The sequence below is a fragment of the Lontra canadensis genome, unplaced genomic scaffold, assembly GCF_010015895.1.
Source record: "Lontra canadensis isolate GAN:19392208 unplaced genomic scaffold, GSC_riverotter_1.0 scaffold5, whole genome shotgun sequence".
Taxonomy (NCBI): domain Eukaryota; kingdom Metazoa; phylum Chordata; class Mammalia; order Carnivora; family Mustelidae; genus Lontra; species Lontra canadensis.
Genome location: NW_022630999.1, coordinates 39973392 through 39998490, shown reverse-complemented (window position 1 = coordinate 39998490; position 25099 = coordinate 39973392). Strand labels below are relative to the sequence as shown.

Sequence of the window (25099 nt, the reverse complement as noted above, 5' to 3'; positions counted from 1 at the left end):
CTGTGAGAAATCTTTCCTCCTCCATGATCCCAGATTAGTGAACATAACAGATGGGTTTAATCCATAAAAATGAAAAACTTTTCCTATTTCAACTCCATTTCCTGCTTTTCTAGGTAAAACAAAACTTTCCCTGAGGAAATGATGCAAATGCACTCACATGTTCTTAAAAGATCCCACACAGCACAAAACATTGCCGTGAACTTTACCATGATGCTTTTCATTTACTTTTAAAAAGAAATGTGAAGGTGTAAGAGAAAAACAAAATACATAGATAGGATTTAGGAAATGCTTTCTAATCCCTGAGGTCACTGAGACCTCCCTCCCTAAGCTTCAGTTTCCTGTCACATGGGATTGGTAAAAATACATACCCTCCCTATTTTATAGAATTATCATAAAGGATTTAATTACATAGGATACATGAAAACCCTTGAAATACTACAAAAGGTGATACAAATGTATACTGTCTGTCACTGCTACTACAAGGTCTCCACACCATATTTCCTCACCAGCTCCTGTCCCTGCCCTCCCTTGTGCCTGGCAGGCTGCACACAACTCATTGCCTTAAGCACAGACCCAAGCAGTCTTACGGGATTGCACTTGAGTGTACGAGGGAAGCCACTGATTTTGGAGAAGATAAGAATGGTCCTGCTCCAAAAAACCTCCTGGGGAAATCCATGGAATACTCAATCCACATCTCCACCCAGAGTCTTTTCTAGACAGATATAGAGAGGGGGCATAAGTCAGGGCCCCTGTTAAAAAGCACCATGTCATGGCCAGTATGAGTTTAAACTTTAACAGCATTGGTATCCATCTGTAAAATGTCATGTCTGTTGGTTCCATCCTAGCAGCTCCAATGTAGAAAATCACAAATCCGCCTCCTTCAATAAAATATAAAAGTCTAGAGTCTCTGTATAATATATGTGCACTCAAGCTATACTAATTTATTCTATAATTACTTTTATTTTTTAGCATTTTTATTTGGCTCTTATACTACATAATTAATGATGTTTACATGGAAAGGTTCTTTAATGTAAATGGCATAAGTGGATTACTGAGCAAGCCTTAAAACAAATAAACATTTTTCTTCTTTTAAAAATTTCTTCACTCTCCTCTGGCACAAGAGCAGAGTTTTTTAAATGTCAAGCAGGATACAGAAATCAGGCTTCTGAGGTCCATTCTCCCCTGGTAAGACAGCCTTATAATTCTGTTTCCTGTAATGGTTGGCCTGAGGGGGTCAACAGCGACCTTGCTGACCCAACACATCCAGACTCAGAAGCCTGTCTTTTCTTTGGGAGGTTGCCACTGTTTTTCTCCATGACCTTAAACATAACACAATATCTGGCCCTTACAGATCATTTCCTGCAGAGTTTGCTGGGGATGAGACACTCATGACATAAATAAACAAGCTCCTATAAAGACCTGAAAAAGACCAGAAAAGAAAATCTACCAGGTTTCTAAATACTCCTACCGTCATAATAAAATCAACATCAGCCAGCTCTGGTGGGTGCCCCTCGAGTCAAAGTTCAGATTCCATGTTTCTTGAGTAGTAATAGAGCCAGGTTACTATAAAATAGAGTTAACATGACAGTCACTACCTATCAGGACACATATGATTTTTTTAGGGTATTCTCAAGGGAAAGCATTGACATTAAAAGCCTTTTCCTTACTCCTGTTCTCCCAGAGGCAAAGGCAAGGGGGATGGGAGTGAAGTCGCTTCCCTCCACCACACACATCCAGCCCTCAGGAGGCCTTTTTGGGAAAGCCTGGCTCCAGGTCATCTCTGGAGGGAATGGTGACATGCCCTCTAAAGTACCCTTCAAGTTATCTCAGGAGTTGCCAACTAGACTTAACCAGCAGGCCTTCTCTAAGGCAGACTTCAGTCTCAGAACTGACCATAGAGTTGGCAGAGCCCTGGGATCTAACAGAAGAACTCAACCCACGTGAGAGATCCTGACACCATTTCTAGCCATCATCTCAGGGCAGAGCTTCAAATTGGAGCCCTGACCTAGAGGTCAAGATATAGGTCAAATGCCTAGGACAAGCATGCTTGGAGTGATCATAAATATACAAGACCTATTGCTATACTAAGACCTTTATATTTTCTAAAGACTCTTACTTTCACATCATTTCAAACATGTTAGTACGTGTACTCATCCCACATTTAATTATTTTGCTATAAAAATTTTATAATTTTTCTTTTGAAATTATTCAGCTAGAGTAACTCATTTAAAAATGTGCTGTGATTAAATAAATAAAATCTTTAAAAAATGTGCTGTGATTTCTTAACACTCATCATATATATTTAGGAACTCTCAGTTGGTGAGAGCAGCTCATCTTAAAACTGTTTTCAAATGTAATGCAATTGTTATGAACATTAAATCCAGCAATTAATGAAGCTGACACAGTATTATATTTTGTGACCATTTAATAAATGTTGATTAATTTTGCTTTGGCAGTTTTCCTTTTCTAATTTTGGAGGCTATAATTTTTCCCAGTCAGACTCCAGACATTTTCCCAGACAAGCTCATATGCCCAGCACTGTGAGCCTACTACCTAGAGGCTAAGCTTGTCCTCTGAGTTTTTGGCATTCAGCCAAGCACTCCCTGAATAACTGGGCATGGACTACAGTGAGTTCTTGGGAATTTCCAGCCATTTCATTCAACTTGTGCCCTTAATCCAAACAATCCTGTGGAGGTACCACACCTTGCACCATCACCTGAACAACCAAATTAAGTCTTACTAATTAAACTCAAATTCTGAAGATTTTTGTGAATTTTTGGCTCCTTAAAGAAATCTACCCATAACTAATGCTAAAAGACTTCACTGTTGGCCCTTGGTAACGTCATTCTTTTCCTTCAGTGGATGAAATCATGTTTCATAAATCCAATTTATTTTATTTTCTAATAAGAAATGAGATGTGGAAGCTGATTTGAAGTTGCATTCCTAGGAAGCTTTTCCATCGCTCCATAAAATGTGAGTTATGTGTGTTCCATTAAGGTGTTTATAACTATAACTAGACTCAAGATAACTTCTTTAAAAATATTTTATCAGCAATGTTAGGTGGAGTGTACTTTTTTCTCCCCCACACCCTCAGAAAGGGATTAGGTCTTATCAGAGTGTATCAACACAAATATATCATAGGTAGTCTACTGACAGTCATATATTCCCCTCTTTTGCTATCAGCAAGTGCTGTAGTGATAAAGTACAAATTTGAAAACTCTACTTTCTAGATGCTTCTTCCAACAATATCACATCATCAGTGTAGTTTGTTTAGGAAATGCATTCCTGACCTTGGTTTGTTTTGTATCTTCTTTAAAAATCACTAAATACATGGGGCACCTAGCTGGCTCAGTCAATTTAGTGTCTGCCTTCTGTTCAGGTCAAGATCTTGGGGTCCTGGGATAGAGCCCTGCATCGGCTCTCTGTTCAGCAGGGAGTCTGCTTCCCTCCCACTCACACTCTGTGGTCACTCTCACTCTCTCTCTCTCAAATAAATAAGTAAAATCTTAAAAAAATAAAATAAAATAAAAATCACTAAATACAAATTGAGTATATAGTAGTAAGCTCTTAGATACTGCCATCAGACAGGATGAGATGCAATCCCATTTCTGCCATTTTCTAGCTCTGAGATTAAGGAAAGTTATTATTTTTTCATCTGCAAAATGGTGCCAATAATGATTAAAAGGATGGTTCCCCAGATAAACAAGTTAATGAGTATAAAGCTGATGTGAGCAATCCGTGTTAGCTTTAAGCATTGCTCTTGTAATTACGTATCATTTTCTATTCAGAGTACCACCATTCAAGCCCCACACCTCAGCCCTGGAGTACTTAGGGGCCTCCTGCCTTCTCAGCTGGCACTCTGCTCTCACCTACCCCAACCCCTTCTCATCTCCTTGCCAAGGATGAGTGATCCTTTCAGTAAGGAAAGGCAATCAGTTCAACCCCTTCCAACAGACAAACAAAAAGAATACAACAAAAATTCCTCCAGTTGTCCTTAGCACAAAACTGAAAAAAAGGCTCCTGCCTACCCTATGTGGCCTGTTTGCACCTCTCTCCCCACTCTCTCTCTGCCTCAGCCATACTAGTCTTCTATGCGTTGTTGGTGCCCGGCTCCCTCCAGACCGACTTCCACAGGCCTAGAGAGCTCTGTCCCTGCCCCACCTGGCGCTTCACATCCCAACCCTAAAGCTACCTCTTCAGGCAGATCACTTCCACCTAATTTTCGAAGGTTCACATTCCTTCCCTTTCGATGTATTTACCTCACTGAACTCATGGCCTACTTAAAGGATTACTTCCTAATGTGTGACTTGCTTACTTGATTTTAAGTTTGGGGAGAATACAGCTGCCAGTTTCATCACCTCGTTCCCCATAACCTAGCTCAGCTGGGACCAAGGGGAGGAAGGCAGTCAACATTACATGAATGAGTGAATGAGTGAATGAATAAGAGCCTGAACTCCCCATTTTCAAAGTTGGCTCCTTATTAAGTGGTCCCCAAACAGGCTAGGCACTTTTTTTTTTTTTTTTTTTTTTTAAACATTTGGCCTTCGTTACTGCGTCTCTTTTCCTGAGAAACTGCCCAGGGGTGGCCCACCCTACAAACATGCGACCAGCTTGGCTGTGCGACCCCGGGAGGACCGCCAAAGGCTGGCGTGCTGCGCCGGAAGTGAGAGCTACGGGGCGGGATCCGGGCCGGTCCGGACGGAAGTGCCGGTGTCGGAGCGGAAGCGGCGACGTAGCCAGCGGCGGGCTCAGGTGGGTGCGGGCGGCCTGGCGGCAGGGAGTGGGAGCTCTGGTCCCAGCCCGGAGCCGGCGCCGGGGCGGGAGGCGGGGCACGCGAACCTTTAGCTGGAGTGCAAGCTGCCAATTTCGATTGTCGTTAGAGGGAATTTAATTAAACCGAGAGCCATAAATCCATGAACCTCCGGGGGGGAGATTATAGGCATTTGTGTGTCTGCGTGTGTGTGTGTGTGTGTGTCTGTGTCTGTATGTCTGTGTCTGTATGTGCGCGCGCGCGCCGCATAAGTGATGGCGCTCTGGGAAGGGAACAAAATAACAAGCGGGAAAAGGCAGCTTTTTAAGAGGAAGCAGAAAGCATCTCAGTTTCACGCTACTTCCAGTGTTTCACAGAAGCCCCATCCGGGGGTTAATTGAATTCTGTGAAGTGGCAATATAATCTCAATTGGCAGGCCGCTGAGATGACTGCCTTTTTAAATAAATATTTTGGAGCAGCCATGTTGACCTTTAATTGGGGGTGAAAAGGTTGAAAGGTGCTGCAGGGAACGTTGTTGAGTCCCGCGGTTTGGGAACCTCCTCTCTGCTTTACTGGCAAAAGCATACCCTTGGGTGGTGAACAACGTGAGAATAAATCAGAGACAGTTCTCAACAAATACTTAGCCTTGTCGGCCACCCCTGATAAAAACCAACTCATACAATTTTTTTTTTAGTAAGTCCAGAGGTAAAGAATTCCCAGCGAAATTACTAATGGGAAAAGGCCAAGTGCCTGTTTCTAATACTGTCTTTAACAAGGTTTTTGCCAGGATAATAGTTGTTCTTGTTTCTTAATATTATTTCATGTAGTACTTCATATTGTAGGGCACTTTAAATATGTGTGTGTGTGTGTGTGTGTGTGTGTACACACACACACAGTACGGCCCAGCTTGATCCCAAGCTATAAACTCCTCCAGGATAGGAATAGTGTCTAGAACCTATTATACCTCCAACACTTTCTAGCACATTTCCCGATATAAGCAGGGCTCCTGTATCTACGCATTACCTTGGTGAAGCAGCCACTGCACCAGTGTCTCAGTGTGCATGCCACTGTACAAGTTGAGGTAGCTGTTATAGGCCGCAGACCCTTCATTTACTAATTATATGAAGAATAGCTTATGAAAATGCATATGAAACTCTCTAACCAATATTTATCAATATTTGGAGCTACATACAGTGAGATTTGAAACACTTGGAAAAGAAAGTCTCCCTGGAAATACTAAGTGATCATTGTAACATCAGGGTAAGGCCCAACTGTCATGGTTCTGTTTGGAACGTCATAGCCTGATAACCTGAGTCCCATTCTGCTGAAGAATTGTGTGGAACCAGAAAGTTGTGGTTGGGAAAATTAAGATTGGTGGGGCTGGTGCTTTAGACAGGCAGTCTCCCCAGATTTTCTTTCTTCATACTTTCTGTGGTCAGTAGTGGCTGCCTGCTGAGGAAGAATCAATATTTTTTTGTCTCTTTCACTAGAAGAAAATGTGGCTATGTGGTTTTATTTAGATGGATTGATGGCAGGTAAAGTAATAGAAATGAGGATTTTCCAACTCGGGAATTTATTGGACTGTATTTCTATTTTATCCCAGATGTTTTGGCTCTCTTGTACTCTTAAGTACCTGGAGGCAATGTGGAGATATGCCTTCAAAATAAGTTATTTTTTAAAGTTTTTGTATTTCATAATGTATGCATATTCTAGCTGGCTGATGCGTTAAGTTACTTTAATGCCAGGCTTTGGTGTTTCACATATAGCAGGACCCTGAGGTAATATGATACAAGTATGGAGGTTTTTTATGTTCCTTATTTTAAATCTAATTTTGCCACTGCTTTATTCAAGGAGTGTACATCAGAGGAAACCAGAAGCCAGCTGGGATTGTTCCTGCATGCAGTTTTAATCTTGTTTGCAATTATTTTGAAGGGGAAAAACCATCTGGATCCAGGGATCCACACAGGTAGCAGGGACTAGGCAGGCTTCCTTCATCCTTCCCCTAGTAATATCACATAGCAAGTTCAGGGACAAAATCATTTGAGAAAAAAATAGGCAAAATGAAATGTTTGGGCTGAGTGTCTCATAGATCATTATCCCACATCCCTAATATTCCAGTTACAGTTACAGGAACCTGGAGGCATGGAAACATCACTCTTTTTTTATTCTAATCTTTACCAAAGATAAGGTTTCTAGAGATAGAGGCAAAATTCAAAATACCTTCTATTTTAAGAAAATATCCATCTCCCAGGATTTCAGAGCATTTCACCCTTAGTATCTGGTAATAACCATTTAACTGCTATAGGTTTCACCACTGCAGTACTGTATTTGTAAATTTTTCTTCTGTGCAAGGTTTAAGTTCCTAAAGGGCAGGGAAAGGATTTTTTTTTTTTTTTTTAATTTTATTTGTTTGACAGACAGACCACAAGTAGGCAGAGAGGCAGGCAGAGAGAGTGAGAGGAGGAAGCAGGCTCCCCGCTGAGCAGGGAGCCCGATGCGGGGCTCAATCCCAGGACCCTGGGACCATGACCTGAGCCCAAGGCAGAGGCTTTAACCCACTGAGCCACCCAGGTGCCCCCAGGAAAAGGATCTTAATCACTCTCATGTTTCTATACCTGGCACAGTGCCTGACGCGTTGCAAACACTCAGTATGCCACAGAAATGAAAACACAGTGTCCCTGAAGGGCAATTGGATCTATAATGTGATTGGGAATACAACAGGTAGAGAAAAGGATTATATAAAACATTAACCTTTCAAGAGCTTACTAGATACAGTTATAAATACTGCAGTTACTAACGCCTTGATCAACAGCTTGGAGTAGGGAAATGCATATTTGAGAATCTACAGATGGTCACCAAACTGCCTTCCAAGGAACTGGGTCCTGATCAGCTATAGGGCCTGATTTGTGTTGAATGGCTTCAGGAGCTCTGTCTCCCCCCTCCATTCAGGCCTTCCATGCTCAACTCCTCACCCAGAGACTTGTTGAGCAAATATATGAAGACTGTCTTTGTGAAGGTATACCAAATTACGAGTTTACCTAGGTCACTAATACCTTCATTTGGTCCTTCCTTAAGGAGAGACAATCTATGTATGGTCACTATTTTAAGGCTAGGTTGCCCAAATAATATTGTAAGAAAGCCACTATCATCTTTTCTGCTTTGCTCAAATTCCCAAGGAGTTCAAAACTGACAGCTTTTTGTGTTATAATGGGGCAGGCCTGTGGAACACACTGCTTCCTTCTGTTGCCAATGGGACTGCAGCAGAAACCAGAACATTACTCCTGGAAACAAATGAACTTCCTTTCGTTGTTCCTGTACTTTTTCATACTAATCACAGGGAAATGGCTTCTAGTTTAGTCAGGAGGGAGGACATGAGATTGAATTATTTGATTTTTTTAACTCTTTACTTTTTAAACATATAGTTCTTCCAGTCAGCCAAGAGAAAGAATAGTGTTATTTAATGGAAATTCAGTCAGCTGAGTCAGCCTAGGACATGAGAGTGGAAAAAAAGAGATCTAAGTTCAGCTCTGTTACTCCACGTTCAAAAATGAAATTGATCTGTATCTTCTTAGATTTAGAGACCAGAACCTCATTCTTAAAATAAAAGAATTCTGCTGTCTGAAGCAGAGGCTTTCCTCACTCTCCATCCTTAAATTAATCTTTAAACACAATGTGCTACCAGTTGTTTGGTATGCTGAGGATTTATGTATAAAGCTGAGGTTTTTTTTGTTTTTGTTTTTGTTTTTGTTTTAAAGAAAGGAGGTTGAACTTGGAGATCCCTTGTAGTTCTGAAAATTCTGTTTTGGTCTCATTATGTATAAAAATAAGCCATTGTTGAAGGAAAAAATACAGAAAGAACCAAAAAATGCAATATGGAAGGTTTCAGGAAGACATTAGTTTATCCATAACACAAGGAGATCATTGAAGTCACTTCCCAGTTCCAAAATATTAAGACATCCCCATAAGTGTTAAGTAACAGAATGGGATCCGAGGATTGTAGAATCTGACATCACCGAGAGTTGTGGGTGCACAACCTCAAGAGAATATGGTTCCCAATATTCAGACTGAGCCAGGCCTAGGTATTGTTGGTATCACAAGTGGAAGAAAATGCTCAAATTTAGTAATTCAAAGTTTCCAAAGTCATTTGCTACAAAATGGCTAAAAATGAATGAAAAATCTTTCAGGTCTTGTGTGGTCATGAAGATAAATTCATCTCTTTGGCAAGGTGACCTGGAAATGGTGGGGGTATTAGTGATGAATGGATGACCTTGCCTGGGTGGGCAGATTTTGAATTGCAAATAGTTGTTTTTGGAAATGGGATTGTGTGCTTTGTAAATAGCAAGGAAACTGGCATTACTAGCTGGTTACAATAAAACTAAGATGTTTTAATGAAATTGCCTTCTTTCTGGGTCAGCATTAAATACCAGAGATCTCTTCAAAGGGGATGGGTCATTTTAGTTAAGAAGGATAATGTGGAAAGGAGTCAGCATAAGTCCTTATGCACTTTGTTCCCACCCTTTGAACTAGAATGATTTTGCCCTCATCTTAATGCCATCTTTATGGAATGAAGGAATTTTCAAAATGGTTTTTAATTCTATTAAGCCCTCATGTATGATATAACCCAACCACATTATTCAGGTTTTCTTGGCTTTCAGGAACAGCTTTGCAGCCATTATGTTGTAATTGTACTGAACATTGCTACAACTCTGAATTCAGAATATGCCTCTTTGGCTCAAGGCCAAATGCTGAGTCAGTGTCTTTGGGATGAGAGGAGGGGTGCAGTGTGTGCTAGCCCTACTGTGTTAACAGGAAGTAGTCCAGAATCGTCTCTGGATGCCTGGGGTTCTAGAGGGAGTGTATAGTAGCAGTACACTACTGTTTCTGATTAGCATCTTCATTATCGTTTTCTCAGCTGAATGTTTTTCTGGAAGTCCTCCCCTGACATTTTCATGTGCACCAAGCCCATTACCAAGCTGACTCCTCTAAAGCAATGATCTGGAAAGTGTGACTGCTAAGGTCCAAAGATTCTAAAACAAATTCTTGTTTACACTAAAGATTCTTCTTCCCTTCCACTTCACATTTGTCATCTTACGAGGCAAATATAGGGGTGCTTCTGGATGTGGAGAATGCAGAGATGATGAGGGTTTGTTGTTAAAAAATATTTTTAAAATGTGTCAAACAGTAAGAGAAAAATACATCATTCCCCTTTGGAGGTGCTTTTCCATCTCAGATGCTCAGCTGCAAGATGAGTGCCTGGCAAGGCTAACATCACCTCCTCTACTGGGTCTTTTTGGATGCTAGGGCTTCCTGATTATGACTGAGGAGCTGGAGAAGCAAGTGTGCAGTGAGCAAGCGCCTGTACACCTCTGCCTGGATCTCTGTGTGAATTTTGGTCCTCTTTAGATGGTCTAGCATTTTAGGTTCCCACAGCTGCAAACTACTTCTGATTCTCTGGGGACTTCCAGAGCCCTGGGCTATGGCCATGGCATTTCTTCAGTGTGTGAAGCCCCTTCTCCGATCAGCAGGACATTTGACATCAAAGCCTCTTGGCACAGTTTCTCCCCATCTCTGTCAAATGAGAGAACAGGGCAAGGACTAGCATCTCTGTTGTCCAGCTGATGAAGCTGAAGCTGAAGCAGATGAGGAACTGCCCGGCATTTCAAAACTAACAAGGGGCAGTTGCTTGTCTTTGGGGTTTATATTTATAAAATCCTCACCCAAAAATGCACCCAGAAATTCAAACATGCTGAATTTCTGCTGAAACTGTTTGAGGAGTGACTCTGAAACTCTTAAATGAGGAATTATCCCATTGGTGCTTAATTCCCCTGACTGTTGATTTAGCAGGAGCTGTGTTTATTTACATTTACATAACATTTATTTTGACCTCTCTACACAAGTTATTCAAAATTATTTTGAAACAAGTTTTGTCTTGAAAGACAATCAATAAAATCCAACTTTACCATTACCTAGGCAGCTTTGATGTAAATGGGTTTGATGTACATGGTTTGATGTCCTCAACTGGTAAAATGGATAAATTTTTTAATCTTTGAAAATATAAAGGCAAGTATTGGGAAGGGCAACTGGAAGGGTTTGTCCCAAACCTATCAAAGGGAAACCTTGACTCCTCGAAAACTAGATTTCAGTGTCCTGTTCTGTAATTTTCTTTCTTTTTTTTTTTTTCTGTAATTTTCTGAAGCCTGAGGAAGCTAAGCCAGTACTGGATGCCAAGATATTAGCAGACTTACATGGACTTAGTGACATCCTGAGAAGATAAATATGCTGGTTCTTAATCAGTGATATACTGTCTCAGAAATTCCTACTTAAGTAATACCCATAGTCTGAAATTTTCAGCGACTTCTGTTTGAAATATTTTTCAGTTTTGCAATTCCCTATTTCTGAGATTGCTATAGTAGAGATTTAAATCTTACTTTTGAGGCCAGTAAAACCACATTTCAGTCAAGAGAACCATCATCATAATTGCTTTTTTTAAAGATTTGTTTATTTATTTGAGAAAGAATCTCAAGCAGATTCCCCACTGATGCAGCGCTCGATCCCATGAGCCTGAGATCATGACCTGAGCCGAAATCAAGAGTTGCACATTCAAATGATTAAGCCACTCAGGCACTCCTTACTATTATTATTATTAATAATAATACCTTACTTTTAGCATTATTTTAGTAATAATGTTAAAGCTGATTTCTCTATTCTGCTTTGTAACTGATACAGAGATTTTTACATTCATTATCTCTTTTGAAGATACCCAATCAACTTTTGCCTTCACTCTTTTCCAACGCACTGCTGCCATCCTCACTAGAAATAACCACTTTTAGTTAAGGTGTTATTTTAGGCAAAAACCAGACAGGCAGTTCACTTTAAGGGTAGGGTTTGGTTAGAAGATTTCATTATTTTGAAGCACCCTCAGATCATCCCATCTGATTTGTGGTAGATTCTTCCACCACCCCGTTCCCCTTCTAGAAGCACTTTTTTCCCTTGGCTTCTGTGATGACACACCTTTCCAGTTTGCATTGTACCTCACCAGCCTTTCCTTCTGCTTGCTCAACACAACTTCTAAATGTTGGATTGCCTCAGAGATCTGTCCTGTGCCGTCTTCCTTTTCTGTATTATTTAGATTATCTCATCTGGTTTTGAAGGTGTAAATACAGTCCCTAAACTGACGGAGTCTCAAATTTTTGTCTTCGGCCCTAGCTCCTCTCCTGAATACTAAACCTGTATATGCCACTCTCTCCATGAGCTCCAACTTGTCCCTAATGGAGCTCTCAGTCCTGTATACTCTTCAATCTATTTATGCCTCAGTTGTTTTCATTTTAGTAAATGGCGCTGCCACCCAACCAGAGGCTCAAGGCCCAAACTGGAATTGTCCTTACTGCATCTTCAATTTCTCACATCCAGTTCATGGCCAAGATCTGTTGGCCCCGTTTCTGTCATTGTCCACAGCACCATCCTTTCTTACCTTGACTACTGCAGTGGCCCTCTAACAGGGTCCCTGCCCCCGCCCAACCGTGCAATCCATTTTTACACAGCACCTAAAGTCATCTTTTAGGATGTATATAAGGGGTGCCTGGGTGGCTCCTTCAGTTCAAATCATGATCCCAGGGTCCTAGGTTCAAACCATGCATCAGTCTCCCTGCTCCTCGGGAAGCCTGCTTCTCCCTCTCCCACTTCCCCTGCTTGTGTTCCCTTTAAAAATAAATAAAAAAATAAACAAAATAGAATGTATATGAGATTCATGTCACCTCCTTCTTCTAAATCTAATTGTAATTAAAATCTCAACATGGCCTGTGAGTACTTAGGTGATGTGACCCCATAGATGATTGTTGAGCCCTGTCTCCTGCCACTATTTACTCTGCTCCAGCCATATGGTCCTGTTCGTTTCTTCCAGTAAGTTCAGGTTGTCCTCACCTTAAAGCCTTTGCACTTACTATTCCTCTCTCCAAAATGTTCCTACTTCAGATTTTTGCACCTTCTTAGCCTTTAGTCCCAGCAAACCTGACACCAGCTCAGAGTACTTATTTCAAGGACCTGCCTCAGTTACCATCACGCCACCTTGTCTACTCCCTCTCCTCTACTTGTCACTCTCTGATACTGTTTGATTTAATGTCACTGGAATACGGACCCCAGGAGGACAGGTACCTTGTTTTCCCGGTCACCATTGCACCTGGCACCTATAAGGGCCTCTAACACATGAAAAACATCAGATAATTGTGGAATAAATGGGTGACTCTCCTCCCACACCCAGGCTGTCCTAAATGACCTCTCTTTCCCACCTCCATTCTTTCCTCTGACGTCCATCCTGCATGCTGCTGCTAAATCAGTCTTCCAAAACACTGCTTTTGTCACAACACTCTCTCGTTCAAAACCCTTCAGTGCCTCCCATCAGACAGACCACAGCACTCCTTCTTCAACACCTTTGTGTCTCACACCACCTTTAGAATGTTTCCCCTTTTTTGGACATACCCAAATCCTAGATGATTTGGGATCCTACTCTTGTGAAACCACCTCTGACCTCAGCCCACAGTATCCTCCTTTCTCTTATAGCATTTAAAGGTGCACATTAGATGTTGTGGTTGCAATCGCTCCTGTATTTATATTGTTCCAGTTTAGAACTGAACTACCTTCTCCTGAATCCACTGAAGTATATCCCTCTATTATTCCTGTTGCTTGCATCTAGTATGTGGATGTGACTTCTCCTTGTGACTTTTATTTGGAGGGAAAGAAACGGGCTAAACACCAAACAGGATGAAGGAAAAAAAAAAGGTTTAATTTTACAGAGAATTTGAAGGAGGTGGGATACAGGGATAGAACACACATATTAAGTGGTAGATTTGAAAAACTTCAGTGAGGGGCGCCTGGGTGGCTCAGTGGGTTAAAGCCTCTGTCTTTGGCTCAGGTCGTGATCTGGGTGTCCTGGGATCGAGCCCCGCGTTGGGCTCTCTGCTCGGTGGGAAGCCTGCTTCCACCCGCCCCAGCCTGCCTCTCTGCCTATTTGTGAGGTCTCTCTGTCAAATAAATAAATAAAACCTTAAAAAAAAAAGAAAAAAAAAAGACAACCTTCAGTGAAATTGTAATCTTAGTGTCTTGGCAATGCCCACCCTTCAAACAGTTAAAGAACTTAACAGAACAGTGTGTTGAACGCAAATTAACGTAGCACCATTGAGTATAAACAGTGGAATAGAGACATCCAGACACTTGGAAATCTCACTGTCATGGTAATAATTTGAAGGGAAAGAAAATAGGCTTTTGATCCTAAGCACTCATGTGACCAGTCATTCCTTTCTGGGATTGATTTTCTACTGCCTTCTCTGGCCCCTGTATGGTGAACAAACCTGTTGGCACTGAAATCTGGAAATAGAAGCTACAGGGAGTGAGATGGATATGTGGTGTGAGAAACTGTTTCCTGCTCCCCAGGTCTGGGGCATGATGTAGGGCTACTCATGGTTTCATGTGTTATGTGGGATCAAATCAGCAGTCGAACTCTATGGTCCGAATGAAGCTGTGGTGATTGTCTCACAATATATATAAATACTGAATCGTGTTTGTACACCTGAAACTAATTAAAATGTTATGTTAATTATACCTCAATTTAAATAAAGAAGGAAAGAATGAAGCCAAGCACGACACCATGTACAAGTGGGCCTACAGGTGGGTGGTTGGCTTGGATCTTTGTTGCCACATCTTGTCTCAGCTGGCTCCACTTCTCAGGCAGTCCCCCTGGCCTGGTTCTCTGGCTGCTGAGGCTTCAGAGCTAGAAAAGCACCTGCAATCCCACCTATGCCATTGAGTGAGGGTCCCACTCCCTGTTTCTATTCTGTAGCCTCATTCTTGCCCTGCTTAGCTCCTTGGAGTTGACGCGTCACAGTATCTGCTTCATTTTCAGCTTTGGGGATGCTGCCTCTCCTTGTCACCCAAATCCCAGGCTAGGATCCCACTTGTTTGGGAGAAGAGGAGGTTTGGACAAAGGGGAGAGAGACAGAGGGGCACTGGGGTGGCAACATGTGTCCCTGTTTCCCTGCATTAGGTTGAGCCCAGTGACCCAGACAAGTCTGCTAAGAGCAACCTCATCTCATTACATAAATTTTCAGTAATCTAGAATGATGGGCTTTTGTTCCCAGTAGAGGTGTGTGGTATATTTGTGTGTGTGCATGTGTGCGTACACACGAGGGTTTCTAGTCACTTGGGTAAAAATAGAAACATTAACTTAGATGGTAATGAATGTGAAATGAGGGCTTAACATCTCATATGGCACAGATGACTAAACGGAAGCCCTGAGCCTCTCCTCATGGAACACACGTTCAGCCGGAGCTACTGCAATAGTGTTTGGTTAATGTCAGCTCAGCATTAAATTTACATTATACTCTTGTGAAGCTCCAACATTACCTGTTAATAACCAAGGCAGTACCTGGGCTTATATAGACTTTTTCATTATGCTCATGAACTAACACTGCAGCTTACTGATGAGGGATCATGTGAGCCTGGAGATTTGGCGTGCCAAAGGATGCTTTGTATGAATAAAAATTCTGGTCAGTGAAGGTCAGTTTCTCTACTCAAGCGAGAACAATGTTGTTTCTCTTCTAATCAGACACATGCAGTGTTTGAAGAATCCAGGGGCCCTACGTAAGTGATATGCAGCCCTAGTCTGGGCAGCTCCTCATGCAAGAAATGAATAATCCTTAATAAAGGCTCAAACGACCCTGGCTTCTCTCTCTACTGTAATCAGTTGCTTTAATGGTATGCCCTTGAGTGCCTCACAAGGGAAATGCTATAAAGTTAAGTTATCTTCCTTATCTTGGCTTCATGGAGGGCTGAATGGGTCCAATCAGCCCTCCCCCATGCTGTATTTGATTCTGCTGTAAAGCCCACTGGAGTCAGCCTCAGTTTGTTGAAAAGCCAGCATTCCCTTTCTCTGTCAGGCTGATCCAGGCCTCTGAGCAGCCTGGACTTGAAACAGCAGGAGTCACCATCTTTATTGTTAGGCTGTGGAATTTGTTTTAGGCACATTCTAAATCCAGTCTTATGCTTTTTACATTTTTTTTTTTTTGTCTATGACAAAGGTGACCCATTTGTGCTTCTTTGATATTATGAACACAGCTCTTTTTGCTCATATCGCAGAGACATGTAACAAAATACAAAGGATGAAATTGTGTCTGTGTGTAGTAAGGACACAAGTTTCATGACTAAATTCAATGACATAATCAAAAAGGTGTTGTCCTCTCCCAAGTCATGAGCTACCAGGCAGAAACTGCCTTTCAGAGTATTTTTTTATAATGCTGAGATACTGCTCAAAAATAATAGAACTAATGAAAATGTCACATTGACAGAGTAGCCTGTGTTAAGATTTTACTTCAAGAAGGCATGATTCACTGAGTGTGACATTGACAGCAATAGTGTTAGGGTTTACAGAGTTAGTAAAATATTCTAAGAAGAGTATGATGCAGTGGCAAATGGGGCGTATCATTTTTCGTTTATTTCTAGAACTAACTGGACTCCTGTGTTCAGAATTTTAGACTTCAGATCTTATTTCTGCCCAGGAGAGGTATAGGGAGCTTTTTAAATATCATACTCTAATATAATATTCTAATACAGTGCTTACAAAGAAAGAAGTTAATTTAACAATGTGGTAAAATGCATGTGCCTTAGGACATTCGGAAAATATGCAGGTAGTAAAACTGCATAATGCTAATGCATTTCTCTGTAAACAGATGTGCCATGTTTAAGTGATTAAATATACGGGATAAGGTGGAAGTGGGTCTAACAGTGGAAAGAGAACTAATTTTAAACAGAATGGTTGCAGCATCACTGAAGACTCAGCTCTCTGAGTTGGGTGAACAAATATTCCAGCAAATCTGGAATGAATAGCAACTCTGTTTACTATGACAGGTTTTATTTGTCTTGGGTGCAACCAAGACCACATGCTGTGTTTTGTCACGTTGGAAATACTGAAGCAGATTTCCTTTGTGATTGTGAATTTTTTTTTTAAAACCTTAACACCTCAGTCTCAACTCAGCTAGGTAAAAGCAGTTAAGTTCTCCTTTCCTCACCAGCCAGACATCAATAAATCTTAAATCCCTCCACCAAAAGCATGCAGCTGTGGTTCACTATCCTGGTGGTTGTCTTAAGTCACTGCCACAAATGGCTCAATCCTTCTCATTTCTAAGAACTATCTTTCTGTCTTTAACAAAACTAATTTTTTGTTTTCTTTCTCCCCTATAGCACAGCTCCTTTAATTCTATTCCCTAGGAAGATGTGCCACTGTGATTATAGGGCTTTCCCAAAACCAAGGACGCAAAAATTTTTACCTAATGTAAAAATGGCTAGTAGTCTACCTTCCCTCCTCATTCATATCCTGTGTAGACAAAGCCATGCTTAGAAGCTGTCGTCTCTGACCACATTCACCTATTGGAGTTGCTGATTCTGCTTAATTTATAAAAAAAATGTGTAGACCAGGGCTTAAAACTTATTTGCGAGTAGCACAGTGTACTATAAAATTGTTTGGATCCACTTTCCATCTTGGAATAATGGTGGGTAGCAGATCATTGCAAAGTGCTCATCACATTCCCTTTTTTGTGTTATCGAGATCATTCAGTTAGCAGGGAGATCCAGGGAGAAGTGGAAGGCTATGAGTTTAAGAGTGAAGGAAAGATTATTGTTTTCACAGATCAGAATCCAATCTTTTTGTCCTGTGGTCTTTACACTAGTTTGATAGGGCTGGCACTTTTCTCTAAAATCGTATCATTCTGTTTGAAATGAGTTTAAGGCTAATCTTACACTAAGAAGCCTAGTCAGCACTAGAGATTAGCACATAATTAATATAGTCATGCTCTGTGGAGAGCAGAGATCAGAGCTGGTGGTGAAGGGGTTGGAACCAACTGTAGGGCCCTGGCCCACAGTCTTATGGACACCCTGAAGAATACTAACATTTAGTTATAACATGAGCTATGCTCAGTTAGTGACTGCTGTGCACATTGAGTGTCTGGTTAGGGTTAGAGGGGAGACTAAAAAGGTGGAGAAAGGTTCACTCCAATACTTCAAATATTCAAACAAATATCTGAATACCTACTATGTGCCAACTTAATTATAGATGCTCAGGGATACTGGGGCAAACAAGTACCTACTCCTATGGAAGTCACACTATAATAGAGGGGGACAGAGGTAAAGAAGCCATTTTAGGCAGTAAAAGATAAAAGAAAACCGTAGCAAGGCATAAGGATGGAGCATGGTGGGCCAGCCAACCTTGGTAAGGTCGTCACTAAGGCATGACCCAGGCCAAATGAGGGGAAGCTACTTAAGAGCTTTCCATGCATAAGGACAGCAAGTACAGAGATCCTGATAAAGAAATGGTCTTTAGGTATTCAAGGAACAGAAAGGGAATCTTTGTGGCTGCTGCTTGCCAAGATAAGGGAGGGGAAAGTGGGATGAAGTTGGAAAGCAAAGTTAAGAAATGAAGATCCCAGGAATGAATTCATTTTTGAGAATATTGATAAATGATAAAGTCAACAGTGCATATGTGTTTTAAAAGTGAAATTATCATATCTGTAGTTTTAAGGACAAAGCTGGAGGCTCAGTAGAATAGGAATAAGTAGGCTGTCTTATGTCGAGCAAAGAAGCAAGATGAGGGAGCTTCAAAGCCTAGTGTTTGACATGCTGCTATTACCAAGCTGTTCGTGTTGGAGTATCTCCAGTAGTAACACTAGTACACTTGTGTATGTTTTTAAAAATGATGGCAATCTCCTTTTAAAATACTTAAGGAGTTGAGTAGATTTTTGCTCCTGACAAGTCAACTCAACCTAACTCTCCCCTATAGGTCCTCTTAGTACAACTCTGTGTTTCCCCATCTTTTGCAGCAGAGTGAGGCATGGATCTCCTAAGTGACAACCTTAACCGTCAGTTGGGGATTTGTGCTCCTTACTTACTGTTCCTTTACCATGAAGGCAGCTGTGTGTTGTTGAATGCTTGCCAACAAGATAAGCTATCTCTGCAGGTAAGAACCATCTCAGGAAACCTCCCCATTTTAGGGAATCATCAGGATGCTGGCACAATCTGCAGGTGAAATTTAATTTTGTATTCAAATTAACAAACCCATGAAGTTTGCCTGCAGAACCCAAGTGATTAGGCACACAGCTCATCCATAAATATGGATATTTTCCCATTCTAAATTCTGTTTTGTTTGGAATACAGTGAATGTTGAGGCATCATGGAGACTTGCCAAACATCTGGGCCTCTCTGACACTCCTGGAGTCCAAGAAGCAATTCTCAAGTCATCAAATTCCATCGTAGGCTTGCAGCTTACTGTTCATATTATAAGCAGCAAAATCTAGGGCACATAAGTTTATCAGTCTATTTTTCTTTTGGCAGAATTAAGATGCTCTGGTTTCAAGGAAATAGCGTGCATCTTGCCAAATACTCCCTTCAACTCCTCATGAGAAATCTCTCTGCCTCGAAGACCATTCTTCCTGTGCTGACCTTATTTACAAAGGTACAGAGTTAAAAAGTAAAATTACTACTTCAAAAACAAAAGGTGTTAAATTGTTGTCTGAAGAAAGTTGTACATTTAAGAAGAGGGATGGGGAAACGATGAAAGGAAAGCAATGGAATAAGCTGTCCTCAGACCTGTCCCCCAACTTTACAGTTGCAGTGACAATGGTACTAACCCTGGTTTCTACCCACATGCCTTATTGTCTCACACTTTTCAGTGGGAAAACTAATATATTTAATAATCTCCCAAACCCTGCATTGGAAGGAAGAACTATCAGAAGAGAGTTGATGTTTATAAATACATCACTTAGAAACATAATTAATTCTTGTGATGGCTATGTTCCATAAAGTCACCACAAACACTGAATTAGTGAACTAATTTAGTGAACTAAACCAGTGCTCCCAGGGGAGGTTATGGTTAGACTCCAGTGAGCTGCTGGCCACATTTTGTCAGCTGATCAATACATAGCCTTGTTTGGCATATGTTTCTGTTTAAAGATACTTTATTTACTATGTATTGTTGATTCATTACACCAAATTCAGGGCCAACAGCACCATATCTCATGCCTGAACAAAGTTTATCTAACACAGTATTTTCACCACGAGGCACATCACAGCCTTCTTATGCTTGGAAACACTGCACAACACTACACAGCCCTCTACATGGGACCATTCTAAATAGCCAAATCCACAAAAAACACAAAAATGCAAAAAGCATGACACCCAGTAGATCAGGAAAAGGACACTGTTGACAAGTGTGAGACCTGAAACAGTAAGTCGGATCATTGTCTTCTTCGACCTCCGCTGGCAATGTGCACTCTCAGTGACTCAGATTTTTCACTGTACTGTGCATATCCTCGAATGTCTGCAGCTAACCACAAAAGTGCCACAGATATTGGTTTTGGTGATTTTAGTGACTGGCAAATTTGCAAATATGAAAGCCACAAATAACAAGGATTGACAAGTACAACTGTCCTTGTTTTCTTATCCCTAACACGAGTTTTAAGCCATAACTTAAAATTGAAAATTTTTTATTAGGAAAGGTTCACCAACTTAAAGTTGAAAAATTTTAAGAGCTTTTTTCCCCTGAAACTTGTAATATAAATATCACTGATTTCCTTTTACTAGTTAACATTACTTTGTGTGATATATAATCAAAAAAAGAAAGAAAGGATAGGGTAACACTTAACCTCAGGGAATAATATTCCCAATTCAAGCAAAAAAACTTGTTTAATATGTTTTTCAGATTTCAGGCAATCTTTAGCAATCTTAAAATATCTGATGGCTGTCTAATAACAAAGTTTAAAATAGTTTTTTAATAATTGAATTTCTTGTTGCGAATAGTTCTCTAAACTGCTTTTCATATCCATAGTATATATGGTATTGTTGGAAATTATGGAATAAAAATAATTGATTATCTGTGTCTACATATGAGAACTGCATATGAGAATTAGCCACAAAAATAAAATAATCCCTTAAGGCTAGTGGTGCTCACTCAGCCTAACTATTATGCATTATTTTTCAGTTTGAATAATGGCCAAGTTAGCCATAGACATCTGGGGAGTGGGGAGCCACACTAATCTTTCATTTAGCTTAAAATTTATATTGAATCCTTGGTATGTGTTACTAGGTATATAAGATTGGCCAATCCCTGAGCCATTTGTGGTCAAGAGGGTTATGATACACTGACTGTCTCAGCCTAAGTCAAGTGTTCTAACCTTTTTGTTCGGGGATTCAGTCAGCCACATGCCAAGAGCAGTTTTTCTGAGGCAAAATCACAGCACTCTTCCTACGAGAAAGGGGAGTGGGATGGCTAACCCAATGAACGTCCATTCCATTCCAGGGATACAGTAAGTACCTGCTCTGCTGGTGCTGTGGAAAATCCTAGAGAAGAAAATTTGAATGGTCCAGACCACTGAGTCTTAATCCTTTTTCAGTTCATAGGCCTCTTTAAAAGTTGATGAACCTTTCCTAATAAAAATACATATACACAGAATAATGTGCACCAATGTCCATGTTTACAAAAACAAAACAGAAAATGTGATCTAGGTTCAACTGAAGTTTTTTTTTTTTTTAACATAAAAGCAAAATGTTGGTATATTTGGTACTTCTTTAGCTTGCTCTTTTTCTAACAACTTTTGCTTTTTAAAATCTTTTGTTGACTTTTTGAAACTTTCTTAGAAAATTTCAATGTGATTCTCTTAAAACATCACAGACTATCCCTAATCTGTTTCTTGATGGTGCTCATAATAAATGATGAGCCTAATTCTCTGAACCAGGAAGTTAGGGCCAGAAAGACCCTAATAAAGAAAAACTGCCTTTTGATGATCTGGGTCCTTATTTCAAAACAAGCTGGGAATTAAACTGGAGGAGGGGCCTTTCTTTTACATAACAGCTCACCTCTTCCTGTCATGTTAAAAAGCAGGTTTTATATAAGCATCGGTAATGGTGAGTCTATTTTGAGCTCATGCAAGAGAACCTATAGCTAGTAGCTGTTCCTAGAGTCTAGAGCTGAGATTTTAAAATCTGCCAAAGATCCACAGCATTCTCAAAAGACTTCTCCACTAGATGGTTCAAGAATACAGACAACCGGCACTAAAACTTGCTTGTTCCTCGGGCAGAGAATTAACCTGGGAAGGCTATTGCTGACACTTGCAATGAGAAAACAGGCAGACCATTAAAGAGTTGGTACAATCACCACCCGAAGTAAATAGAGATTTCTCCCTTTTTGTTGGTGAGGCAATCACTATCTAACTTCATCTCAATGAGTTTATACCTGTGGACTGATGAGGAGAAACAGGCAGGCAAAGCTCAATGCCTCCATTTCAAAATAGACTTTAAGCAATTCTGGTGATGTCAGCCAGGCCAGAAAAGTGTTCCTGTCACAGGAAGGACAAAGCCCTACGACTATAAATCAATGAAAAATAATCTTCCCTGATATCCATCAGATAAAGCTAGTGACAAAAAAGTAAGCATCTAAATGTAGTATATGTTTATGTATCTACATATACACGTATGTAATACATTTAGATGTATGTGAATGTATATGTGATAGGTTTATACACGTATGTGTGTAACAAAGGTAAGCATCTAAATTTATTATATGTGCATATACATATATGTATAAATAGATTTATTTATGGTGAAAAATCAAAGCAGAACAACTAAAATATGCTGACAGCCCACTTATATGAAACACTAGCTATTTATAAGATTCTATGGCAGTGTTTTGCTTTGGAAATAAAACAGTATAATTAACCTGGTTAAAAAAAAAAACACAGCCTTTAAAGTAAGTATAATCTTCTTCTTGTGGTTTTTGTCAGGCTACATGCCATTCCTTGAATTTAATGGCTTTATTTTTTCCTTCCTGTAGGATCCATGCCCCCTTTGTGATGAAGCCAAGGAAATACTGGAGCCCTACAAAAACAGGGTAATACCGGTTTCCCCCTCCACTCTCTGAAATAGAGCATTCCTATCCAACCTTCACATGCCCAAGTGGAGTGAAGCAAAGAAGCAATTAACATTCATTTATGAAAAAAAAATTTTTATCATTCCCAGACCCAAGAAATAACCTCTCTCAGGCTTTTCTGGTACTTTAGGACATTTCTTGCTGATGGATACACAGAATAAACTGAGATAAAGCACAGATGCTCACACAGTTCAAAGCTCTAGGGGCTTGGTGTTACGACGCTGCAAGGAGGCCCCAGGGGAAGGAGCTTGGTGGTGCCACTCTCACTGCTCAGTGTAGGCACTGCCTACAGAACGGCAAAACCAACACTGAACACTATTTTCATTTTTCATCTTTTTTCATAAAAGCAAAAGTCCTCAGATTTTTCCATTAGCAAAACAGGTACTAATGTAGGTCTTTTGTAATAGCCAAGTGGCCTGATGAATGCTTTCGAAAAGCAGGGGAAACCTGCATAATACAGTGGTGTGCCTTTATGTATATGGAATGGATAGCGTATGTGGTGTAGACTATCTGCCTGGATCCTTTCTTTGGGAAAAGATTAAATGATTTTTCATTTAAGTTTTCTTTCTGTTCTTCAGAGAGAGATTTCGGTGCTAATTTCCACAAAACTCATTACCCCTAAGTGTTTTTCTCTGAGCGGTACTGGTTTTCTTACTCTGACTCTTAATATGAACCAAAGCTAACTAGCAGGTGCAATATTCATGCTTTCTTTAAACTTGTGTCCCCATTCATTTTATCTTCCTCTTGTCATTTCCATGGAAGTGTTCTCCTGTAGCGAACCATGATGCCTTTCCTATCCCTACGTGCAAAGTGCATGTGTCCTGATTCCTCAGCTTCCCAGTTGGGACATATTTTATTTCACTGGGAATGGAGTAGTGACCCGACACTGAATGTAATAGGTATAACGGAAAAAGAGCAAAACTGAGAGTTAAGGAATATAACGAAATCAGTCAAGTTGTAGAAATCAGGGACATGAGTTCACTTGGGACCTCAGATAGGCAGACAACAGCAAAACCCTTCAGCATGAGAGCGCATCTGGGCATCAGATTGGCACTGTGGCTGTTGTATCGTTCTGTGCTCTCAAAAATACAGAGCTTTAGTCTGTCTCCATTTCAGGTTATTTTACAGGAGGTGGACATCACACTTCCAGAAAACTCTGCTTGGTATGAAAGGTATAAATTTGACATCCCTGTCTTCCATTTGAATGGCCAGTTTCTGATGATGCATCGAGTAGACATCTCAAAACTTGAAAAGCAGCTCCAGAAACTTGAGCAGCAAGGTGCTGGATGCTGGAGGATGCCTTCATGATCCGCCACCTACTCTGTCCAGATGGCATCTTCCTAAAGACTTTGACAGTGGACTTGCCTGGCCCTACAGACGTTCTGAACTAGGTGGTGCCCAATAAATAAACGGTTACCTTACTCTTCTGACTGATGGAAGTATGGGAACAGTGTAGAAACTGTTTACATGCTGGCATTTTATAAAATGCCAGGAGCATAGCAGCAGCAAGGGGATGATGGAGGATAGGGGAAATGCACTTGTTTTATTTATTTTTCCCTTTTGTATTAATATGGAAGCATTTTACATTCACTGGACAGTGCAGTTTATAGGAGAAGGCTCTGCATCCCTGCTGCTGCCCTAAGGGCTTAACTTTTTAATGAAAGAATAAATGCTCTTCCACTCAGTAGATAAAGTGAAATGTGAATTGTTAATAACTGTGCACAGTCAATAAAGGGGTGTTTTAACAAATACATCTGCATGAAGCCTATTTCAGTGGGATTTAATAATACCTGTTTAAAATTAGAATTCATTTTTTGGGGGGGTAGAAGAGAATAATTATCTTAGTCAAAAAGGCTTCATTTGAGAAAAACAAAAGAAAGATTTAAACCTCCAAAATGTGTATAAGAATCTCAACATGCTTCACACGTAGTCAGTGAATTGATTCATAATATTTGAGGGCTGCCTTTGATAGTTATTCGCTTGTCATCAATTGAGTTAATTCAAATTGTAAGACAGTATCAGGTTTTAATATCTTGGAGAAAATTCACTTCTGAACATAACTGGACAGATATGTCATCTAAAGACAATATTTTTCACCATTTTATGTAAAGTGTTAAAAATGTAGTTGTGTACCTCTATTTATATTTAGTTAAGTTCAACCAATATAGCAGTGGATTCATTTAAACACAAAATGGCCTTTTCCTCTTAAAATCACATCACTGTAATTTCATCTATAATGAAATTCTTTTGTGAACTATTGTAATGAATTTGGATATTGTGAGTCACTTGGCTAGATTTTAATTTGAGCAGTATGTTTTAGTCTTAGAAAATATAGAATATTAGAGCTGGCCAACTTTATACATTGTGCAGTCCTACCCGCTCATGTTATA

General features: G+C 40.3%; 1 protein-coding gene across 1 annotated transcript; it reads left to right on the top strand.

The window, feature by feature from the left end:
* Positions 1-4713: 4713 nt before the first annotated feature.
* CUNH5orf63 (chromosome unknown C5orf63 homolog) lies at positions 4714-24462 on the top strand. The gene is made up of 4 exons (XM_032851954.1): positions 4714-4752; positions 19121-19241; positions 22614-22670; positions 23826-24462. Exons 2-4 carry the CDS (start codon positions 19128-19130, stop codon positions 24015-24017), a joined length of 363 nt encoding a protein of 120 aa, XP_032707845.1. The 5' UTR covers positions 4714-4752; positions 19121-19127; the 3' UTR covers positions 24018-24462.
* Positions 24463-25099: the final 637 nt, after the last annotated feature.